Here is a 10,543-nt window from a genome sequence, read left to right as displayed (position 1 = left end):
TTGAAATGTAATAAAACAGTTCCAAATAATTTTAGGATCAATTTATGCATTTCCTGTTATTTTTCAATTTGCTAAATGAAATGTTTTCATTATTTCAGAACATTTTCACTTATTTTTTTAAATTAATTTAATACCAATCTCAAATGATGAAATGTGTTTTTTTTTAATTTATTCAATTCCTTCTAAATGTATTTATTGGTATTCTTTATTTATTCAATGGAATTTCAAATTGTATGTTACTGTTTTTTTTTTTTTTAATGGAACAGCATTTTAATTATTTGGCTTATTTTATTTATCTAACTGTTATGCATACTAAAAATAATTTTGAAATGCAACATGCTCCACAGCATCCTGTAACAAGTCATTACATTTAAAAAATACAATCCTGAGATATTTTGACTTTTCATTAAGTAAATATAAAATGAAATGTAATTATCAAAATATAGTATCTACACATAGTTAAAAAAAATAAAAATAAACCACCTTAATTTGAATTACATCATTAAATATGTAGATGTCATTAATAAAAAAAACTCCCATTAAATAATAGAGGCTCGGCAAATAGTAAAAATGTAAACATACAATTTATATCTGTGAATAATTTTTAGGTACTTATAAGTGAATATAAATGTCATTAAATTAGAAAAATACTAAGCAAAACAAATATAGAGTACATATCGTTTAAATAATTTGAGAAAATCAATTATTAATTACATGAGTTATATATTTAAAACTTAATTAAATGATTCAAGTTTTTAACTACATAAATGATATAACTAAAATATATATATTTTATTTTTTATTTCAAACGCAATATAATATATAATCAATCATTAAATTAGTCATTTGGAAACTAGTTACAATATAATAATTTACGCTAATTTATTATTGAAAATGTGAAAAGCCATTATTATGTATATAATCAAACTTTTTTTCAATAAGGGTTTGGGGTGCATGATAAAGTAGATATTAAACCAGGAGTTTGCCTACAGACAAAGCTGTTAAAGCCAATGTTTTTTGACCCAGCAAGAACATTTGCCTTTGTAGAAAGCAGTTAATTAAAAAAAACAAAAGGTGTCAATCGGGTAATTTATGGTACAGTATGTCCACAATTAAATTAATTGTGACTTTGATGACCTTGCTTGTCTTGTAGACTATGGAGAAAATCTTTGTTCAGATCACTTCCTCCAATGTGTGTGACGTGGTGATGTCCGTCATCATCATGGTGGTGGTGTTCATCGTAAAGGAGCTCAGTGATCGATACAAAGCCAAGCTGCCTGTTCCTATCCCCATAGAGGCCATCATAGTGGGTTACATGAAGTAGAATAAAGCATCTTCAATGACAGTGATGGTTTAACAAGGTGTAATTTTCTGTGTACACAGACAGTCGTAGCTTGCTCCGTGTCCTATGGATTCAACTTTGAGAAGACATACCAGGTTCAAGTTGTAGGCAATATGATTAGCGGGTAAGTTTCAGTCCCACAAATTGAGAGAGAATACCTAGAAAGTGCACGCGAAGAACTTAGAAAACAAATGTTAATTCTCCAAGAAAAAAGTTAGGGAAAGAGTAATTTTTTTTTTTTTTTAAATGACTCATTGCAGTTACAGTAGCGCTTAGAAATTGGATGGTTTTGTCATTCAGCGGATCTTTGACAAAGACTTTTGCAATAGATTACTTTTTCTGTGACCAAAGTCAGGATGAGCATCTCTGTAACCCAACAGTAGAAGTAGACTTACTTTCTCTGTGACCAAACACTCGGGATTGACTTTACTTAATTCTGAATGGACCTCGCTGTAACCAAACAGCAAAGACAGACTTACTCTCTTGGTAGTCACCTTTTCTGTGACCAAAGTCAGGATGGACGTCTCTGTAACCAATCAGTCAAGACAGACCTGCCTTCCCTGTAACCAAAAACTTGGCATGGACGTTACTTTCCCTGTAACCACAGTGAGAATGGACGTTGCGTTCTCGGTGACCAAAGTCAGGAGGGACGTCTCTGTAACCAAACAGTCAAGACAGAATTACCTTATCAGTAACAGAAGTCAGGATGGATGTTACGTTCTCTGTAACCAAACTCAGGATGGACATTATTTTATTAGTAACCATAGTCAGGATGGACATCTCTGTAACCAAAGAGTCAGGACAGACTGACCTTCCTTCTCAGTAAACAAAATCAGGATGGACTTTACTTTTACTGTAACAAAAGTCCAGATGAATGTTACTTTATTTATGACCAAAGTCAGGATGGATGTCTCTGTAACCAAATGGTAAATGGGTTATACTTGTATAGCGCTTTTCTACCTTTTTTAAGGAACTCAAAGCGCTTTGATACTATTTCCACATTCACCTATTCACACACACACTGATGGCGGGAGCTGCAATGCACGGCGCTAACCAGGACCCATCAGGAGCAATGGTGAAGTGTCTTGCTCAAGGACACAACGAACGTGACCAGGATGGTAGAAGGTGGGGATTCAACCAGTAACCATTAGATTGCTGGACTCTCCCAACTTCGCCACGCGAAGTAAGATAGATTTACTTTTGTTGTAATCAAACACACGGGCTGGATGTCACATTTTCTATAACCAAAGTCAGAACTTTCGTTACTTTCTCTGTAACCAAACAGTTGATTTTGACAAACATTCAGGATGGACGTTAACTTCCCCGTAACATTCTCTGTAATCAAATACTCAAGATGGATAAAATTGTTCTTCGCAACTAAACAGTTGGTTTTGACGTTACATTCTCTGTAATCAAATACCCGGGACAGAATTGACCTTGTCTGTAAACAAATGCTGAGGATAGATGTTACCTTCTGTGTTACCAAACACTCAGGATGGACATTCTAAGAAAAGAAAAAACACAATTATTGATAATATTTATAACACCATTCTGCTTTAATATGAATCAGTGAAGTTCATAAAAATGTGAGGATATGGGGGATTTTTGGTGAGGTTTTTAAGGCGTCGGAAGACCTTCCATTGATACTAAATAATAGTTTCAAATTGTTTCAAGTTTGGTTTCTTACAAAAAAAGTGTACACTCACCTTACTATCCTTTCACTACCTTCAGGTATGAGTCACCAATCGCCCCAAGTGTGGAAGTCTTCCAGGAGAGTGCAGTAGAGGCCTTTCCTATTGCCATAGTGGGCTTTGCTGTAGCCTTTTCTGTGGCCAAAGTATACTCAAACAAACATGACTACACCATAGATGGCAACCAGGTCAGTTACAGAAAATACATTTACGTAAAAATTTTAGATTTAACCCTCTTCGCCCCAAGGAACATGGGCCAGGTTTTATATTGCCATTTTAGGCTAGTTTACCGGCATCTACAGGATCGGGTGGCAGAGTTTTTAGGATTATGCCATTCAAGTTTTTTTATGCATATGTTGCATAGAAATGTAATGATAGCTAAATTAAAGTTTTTATACTTTCTTTTTTCTTGTAGGAACTCATTGCATTTGGCGTTAGCAACATGTTTGGTGGAAGCTTCCGGTCATTCGCCGCCAGCACTGCTCTCTCCAGGACAGCTGTACAGGAGAGCTCAGGGGGCAAAACACAGGTCTGACAAGCAGTGTCATTGCCAACACTTTATATACTGTACATTCACTACTAAATCTTGTTGTAGATTGCAGGGCTTGTTTCAGCCATGATGGCGATGCTCGTTACCGTGGCACTTGGGTTTCTGTTGGAGCCACTTCCCAAGGTATGACTCATTCACACTTAAAGCCAAGAACATTTCACTATGGGAGGACAATAATGAAACCTCAAAGTTGGTTTCTTTGATTCTGTCAATGGTTTTTGAGGGGATCGTGCGACTGGCAAAACGCTGGTCAAAGATCTTTTATGTGACAGGAGTGGTCTGTTGTTTTTAAGGACCTACTTTCAAAAATTAAAAACTGTTTTGATCATTTGTAGTCCGTCCTCGGTGCCTTGGTCATCGTCAACCTGAAGGGCATGCTAATGCAGTTCAGAGAAATCCCTTACCTTTGGAGACGGGACAAATTTGAATGTGTGAGTGTCTGCCACATTCATTCTCTTTCTCTTTAATGCTCCAAGTGAACCATTTGTGTTTGTCTGCAGGTAGTGTGGGTGGGCACGTGTCTCAGTGCCATCTTGCTAGGGCTGGATCTCGGGCTGGCGGCTGGATTGGGGGTGGAGCTCCTCACGGTGGTCTTCCGAACTCAGTTGTAAGATTATTTTCAACTTGCTCCGATTTTTTTTCCACTAATTGCCAGTCCGGAAACAGCCTAAAGTCACAACAGTGTTTTGTAAAGCGCGTTGAATTGTGTGAGCAATTTCAAATCAAGTACGACTTATGGGGCAAAAAGTCCAGGGTCGGGTTACAAGGGTAGCTGTCTCAGAAGGTAAACAAAGTATTTCCTGTCTCAAGCCTCCGGCTCCACCAGGGGGGAAACTAAGGCATTCCCAGGCCAGCGGTGAGACATAGGATGTCTCATGCTCAAGAAGTTTACAGTGTACACAATGTACTTAGTTCCCAAGGGTAGGAATATTTGCCAGCATCTCTTTCTCTCCTTTTTTTTTTTTTTTGATACATGGCAGCAACTCAAGTTAGTCCCCCACCTTCCGCTACGTAGCCAAGATGCCAGCTATTGAGGGTGGTATGTGTCCATCGTTGCTGTGTACACTCGCCATTTGGGACATGTTAAGTACAAGGAACTGAAAGCGCTCTGCATCATATCGTATGTCATATCGTGAAGTGGCTCATTATTACAGTTTGGTTGAATGAAGTACAAAGTGTCAAGTTTCGGCCACACATCAGCTGCATGCAGAGAACAGGGGCGGGGATGATGATGCAGTTGTAAAAGCAATGATGATGATTTGCTAGGTGGGCAGATCATGCCCTGCTCACGCTGTCTCACTGCACGCTCTGACTGACACACAACAAGACCGCTTCCAAAGGTAGCGTTCTCAAACTGCACTTCTTTTCACTCATTGAAACTAAAGGCAAGACATTTTATGTAACATGCACGTAATATCCAGGAAAAAAAAGAGTTCATCCACATCTGCCCCAAGCAAGTAGAATCGCACCTCACACCAACACATGCCAACATGACACTTGTTGCTCCTGCTCACCCAACCTCGAGCCCAAATGCTTTCAACTTGCTCAGATTTTTTTTCCACTAATTGCCAGTTCGGAAACAGCCTGAAGTCACAATCGTGTTTTGTAGAGCGCCTTGAATCAGATTAATCACATTTTTAATATGGATTAATCACAAGTGATTATCTTAAGAAAAGACCCCAATATTTGTACACAAATGCAATTTTATTGTCATGTCACCCAGGAACATTTTTAAACGTTTTTCTTCAATGTGTGTCATTTATTTGCCCAAAACTTGCTAATAGTTTTATCTGAAGTTCTTCCAGGATGTATTTTGGTATACAGGTTCAGAGAATTGTACTACTTAAAAGCCAAATGTTGCTTTGTGTCTTTTTACCTAATTGTACATTTTTGGATACCATTTTGGATTTTGTACTTTCAATATTTAATATAGCGACTTTACAAAATATTTATTACTTATACATTAACATTTCTATGATTATTATATTTAAACATCTTTGACGTTAAAGATGTTATCCAACGTAATAGGGTATGAAATAACAAAATAAAAAAATAACCTCACAGTTACTTTGCTGGGTACCTAATTACTCTTACAATGAGATAACTGAGTTACTAAAGCAATTACTTTTTGTGAGAAGTAATTTGTAACTAATTACTTTTTTAAGGTAAAGATGACCAACACTGCACTTAAGCACTCAAAAATGCTTAGCATAGGTATGGCAGTCCGTGAATTGAAATATAGCCATAGTCCCTCCAGATTGTTCCAGGTCAAGGGGTATTCAGTTTCAGGCAAATCTTGACGTTCAAATTGACAGATCGGTACTCGCGCTGCACAGACAGCCGACGGACAGAAAAGAATCCGCCGTCATACGCGTGTGTGTCAACATTTTGGACGGTCAGAAATAAAAATAAAAAAACAGACAAATTGTCTATTCAGCAACATCATTTTATATGTTTATACCTGTTAGAGTACTTGTAAAGGACTAATTAAAACAAACTCAATTGATGCGTTTTGATGTCATTTTTTTTTAAATAACGTTTGTTTTTTCACAATGAATATATATCATTAAAATATTTCTTATATGAAAAACATTTCTTTAAGTATGCATTTTTTGCGTCTTGAGCACAGTAAAGAGAAGCCTCTCTCCAATGAGCGCACCTTTTGCTGAACGACTGCCTCTAAAATTTCAATAAATGTGGTAAATATCTCCTGCTCGTTTGAAAACATAGCAAAATGCCACAGGTAAAAGCATGATAACATGAATGTGCAGTAAATGAGTGTCTCTGTGGTGATGCCCCGTATAGAACACAAAATCCTCTTTTAAATAAGGCGGTCTGCACCACTTTTCAATTGTACACGCACTGTTAGTAGATCATATGCAACACGCCCACTAATAGTACAGGCTGTTTTAAAGATTGTACAGGTTGTTTAGCGCGTGGTATTTGGATCTTAGTAATTTAGGCTCTTAGCATTTTGAGCATTTACAAAGATCGTCTTGAATGTCACCTGTACAATATACAACAAAACATGTATTCTGCATCCAACCCATACTCTTGAGAAGCAGTGGGCAACTGAATCCAAGTCATAGGTTGGCATCTTAGCCAATGCAGCATCAACATGTGCGCTAAGTGTCTTGCCCAATACACGACAGTGACTGGGTAGAAGAAGCGGGATTTGTACTAGGAACCCTCCCGTTCCGGACAATAGCTTTACCTCCTGACCTAACTAAGTGAAGTGGTTGCAACTTATTAAAAAGGAAGATATTGTGGTCATCAGATTTCGGACAGCACAATACTGTCCAAATGTGCGCCCTTAAGACACGGTGTACATAGTATAATTTCCCTCAGGAAATCCTACTAGAGGCACTATATCTCCTGTGATAACTCTGGAACTTGAACCCCTCCACCTGTTAAGGTGATGGTTCACTGAAATGTAGTTTTTCAAAAAATAATTATGTCCCAAATAGTCGGGTAGCATGTTTTGCCGAATTTTCAATCTTCTGTATCTTTTTACATAGCGTGTACAATGTCTCTCCAGTCCACGCTGTTCTGTCTTGGCCAACATCCCTGGAACTGACCTCTACAAAGATCAAAAGGACTACCTGCATGTAAGTATAATTGAACTTGAATTGAAATTGTGTAATTTCTCCTTATTGTTGTTGTATGTGTTTGACCCCCCACCTCAGATACTTGAACCTAAGGGAGTGAAAATCTTCAGGATCCCCTCTCCCATCTTCTTTGCCAATATAGAGTTTTTGCGGGACAAGCTTCTTGAGGCTGTATGTATTATCATTACAGATTGTATTCCTTCAAGGTCAACTTCAATTATTATTAATATTTTTTTGCTCCAGATCGGATTTAACCCTCTGAAGATTCTGAGAAAGAGGAACAAGGCTTTGAAAAAAATGAAACACCTGTTCGAGAAGCAGGGAGATACAATTACGGAGGTTGGAAAAAAAAAAAATCCTTCCTTACTTTTTCCTGGGTCCTCTTCTGTTCTTCTAATTTTAGAGAAACATGGACCCCAAAGACCTTCCGTTCCATGTGGACTGGAACGCAGAGCTTCCTGCCAACATCAGTGTTCCCAGAGTGGATCTCCACAGCCTGATCTTGGATTTTTCTGCAGTCTCTTTTCTGGATATCTCAGCTCTTAAGGGACTCAAAATGGTAAATGGTTTTAAAAATGAAGTACACACAACAATTCAACATTGTTTTGATATCTTCTAAAGGCACGACACTATAGAAATGAAACTTGGAATATAGTGGAACACGTTCCCCTCGGACTGACTGACATAAGCTGTTGTTGACATAACTGTAATTGAAAATAGGCATTCCTTGCACATTGACTTGTTTATACACCCTGCTTGGCAATAAATCCAATCCACTTTATTTATATAGCACATTTAAACAACAAAATGTTTCCAAAGTGCTGCACAACAATATTAAAAAAAATTAAAAACAATATAAAATAAATATGATTAAAAACGATTTTAAAGGGTAAAACCAATTAAAACAGTAAATAGAAATCAAAATTTTAAAAACACAGAGGACAACAGAGGACCACACAACTCACGTAGTGTTAAAAGCCAGAGAATAAAAGTGGGTCTTAAGACGAGACTTAAAACACTCCACTGTGGGAGCAGTTCGAACATGGAGGGGCAGAGTGTTCCAGAGTTTAGGGCAGACCACAGAGAAGGCCCTGTCTCCCCTGGTTTTAAGTCTCGTCTTGGGCACCACGAGCTGGAGCTGGCTCTCGGACCTCAGAGCGCGCGCAGGATTGTAAGTTTGGATGAGGTCCGAGATATAATGAGGTGCCAGTCCATGTAAAGCTTTAAAAACAAACAGCAAGGTTTTAAAATCAATTCTAAAATAAACAGGGAGCCAGTGCAAACTCTCAAGAATTGGGGTTATATGCTGGCGTCTCCTGGCCCCTGTTAAAAGTCGTGCTGCCGCGTTCTGGACTAACTGCAACCGGGAGAGAGCTTTTTGGCTAATGCCAGCATAAAGTGCATTGCAGTAGTCCAGGCGACTTGAAATAAAAGCATGCACGACTTGTTCAAAAAGGTTAAAAGATAAAAACGGTTTTACCTTTGCTAAAAGAAAATCCTCAATCATAGTAGTTAATAATACTACACACACATCGACATGAGCGGTTGTCGACATACCCAATTTGAAAATAAATTCCTTGCATATTGACTATATTAATCACTCTCCTTAGCAATAATGATGACGTTTATGATACCACAATATATGTCAACATAAGTGGTTGTCGACATAACAAAAGTAAAAATAGGCATACCTTGCACATTGACTTGTTTAATCACTCTGCTTATCAATAAATCTTTATTCATGGAAGTTAATAATACTACACGTCGACATAAGCGGTTGTTGACATACTGACATATTGACTTGTTTAATCACCCTCCTTAGCAATAATGACACTTGCAATGCTACAACATACGTCAACATAAGCAGATGTCGACATAACCCAAATACAAAATAGGCATTTCGTGCACATTGCTCTGTTTAATACTCTGCTTAGGGATAATGATGGAAGTTAATGATACTACAACACACATCAACATAAGCGGTTGTCGACATAACCGAAATCGTGAAAACATATTTTGCACATTTATTTGTCTAATTACTGTGCTTAGCAATAATAATGAAGGTTAAAATACTACAACATACACCAACACTGCACCTGGCCCCTGGAACCCCCCCAACATCCGGAACGTTGACTCCATAATCACTTTTAAAACTTACCTCAAAACCCACCTGTTTAGGCAGGCATATGCCTGACATAAGTGTGTGTTTTTAATTGTTGCTTTGCCTAAATGTTTTAAAATCTATTTATGCTGCTTTTATGTTTTTATGAGATGTTCGGCAGCCTTGAGTGCCTTATTATTATTAAATGGTTGTCGACATAAACAAAACCATAAATAGGTATTATTTGCACATTTACTTTTGTAATCACTATGATTAGCGATAATGTAGGAAGTTAATACTACAACACACGTCGACATAAACTCACCCATTTTTCAGACTTCACGTAGACGGCGTCTACAAAGCAGGCAATTTAATATAAAGCAGAACACAGTGGCTTCAGATTTGATAAGTTGGGTTGACATAGACAGGTTGTAGACATAAGCGGGTTCCAGTGTGATATGCTTGCAATCGTGTCACACGGCTGGTAAGCCAGACATTATGCTGCTTCATATCAAATACAAATATAATCAAAGCTGCTCTTGACCACAGGCTCTCAAGGAGTTCATACGTGTTGATGTGGACGTTTACATCGCGTCATGCGACGGTGAGATTTGTCTACGTCTCTCACACACAGACACAATCAAAACAAGACTTTGTTTGAAGGGCAATAAAAAGTATTACCTGACTGTGTTCACAGCGTGCATATTGGAGAAACTCCACAGCTGCTTGTTCTTTGACGATGACATTCAGACTTCCATGTTCTACCCAACCATACATGACGCCATGCTGCATGTGTTCCGCAAACACGACATGGAAACTAAAACAAAATTGGTGGGAAGTAAAACAAAAATTCAAACGAGGCATTTGTAATTAAATGAAAAGCACATAATCAGTAAAACAAAATACGCTGACAAATATAAATGTGTGGTTTCAGGTAACGGGTACCCGTCTGTAGAGGAACAGCATTGGTTCAAACCAGAAAGTCATGCTGCACTCAACTCATCATCTTTTTATACCATCAATATAGTTACCGTAGAATAGGCCTTTTACACTTACACATTTTAAATTCAGTTTTACTAATTAAGAAACAAGTGCACGCATACAGAATACAGTATTATACTTACAAAACAAGCAGTTACACAACACAATTTCTTGTCACAGCATCTTCCTGCTGAAAAATGTTGAGTGAACTGACTTGTTAGACAGCGCCCTCTGCTGGATTCATAGCTGTAGCACTGTTTTCCAGTGCCT

The 10,543-nt window shown here is 37.8% G+C and overlaps 1 protein-coding gene across 1 annotated transcript in view; it reads left to right on the top strand.

The window, feature by feature from the left end:
* LOC133606601 (chloride anion exchanger-like) overlaps nt 1–10,167 on the top strand; it is a 14,849-nt gene extending 4,682 nt beyond the window's left edge. Inside the window, exons 6-18 of the mRNA XM_061960699.1 lie at nt 1,154–1,306; nt 1,384–1,466; nt 3,074–3,221; nt 3,449–3,562; nt 3,629–3,706; nt 3,919–4,014; nt 4,084–4,190; nt 7,122–7,191; nt 7,270–7,362; nt 7,435–7,530; nt 7,595–7,750; nt 9,842–9,896; nt 9,990–10,167. Coding sequence (XP_061816683.1) covers nt 1,154–1,306; nt 1,384–1,466; nt 3,074–3,221; nt 3,449–3,562; nt 3,629–3,706; nt 3,919–4,014; nt 4,084–4,190; nt 7,122–7,191; nt 7,270–7,362; nt 7,435–7,530; nt 7,595–7,750; nt 9,842–9,896; nt 9,990–10,162 — 1,422 coding nt within the window. The 3' untranslated portion in view covers nt 10,163–10,167. The remainder of the gene's footprint in view (nt 1–1,153; nt 1,307–1,383; nt 1,467–3,073; nt 3,222–3,448; nt 3,563–3,628; nt 3,707–3,918; nt 4,015–4,083; nt 4,191–7,121; nt 7,192–7,269; nt 7,363–7,434; nt 7,531–7,594; nt 7,751–9,841; nt 9,897–9,989) is intronic.
* The last annotated feature ends 376 nt before the right edge of the window (nt 10,168–10,543 follow it).

Source organism: Nerophis lumbriciformis, linkage group LG05 (assembly GCF_033978685.3).
Source record: "Nerophis lumbriciformis linkage group LG05, RoL_Nlum_v2.1, whole genome shotgun sequence".
In the NCBI taxonomy this organism is placed as follows: Eukaryota; Metazoa; Chordata; class Actinopteri; order Syngnathiformes; family Syngnathidae; genus Nerophis; species Nerophis lumbriciformis.
This window is presented reverse-complemented; position numbering and strand designations above follow the sequence as displayed.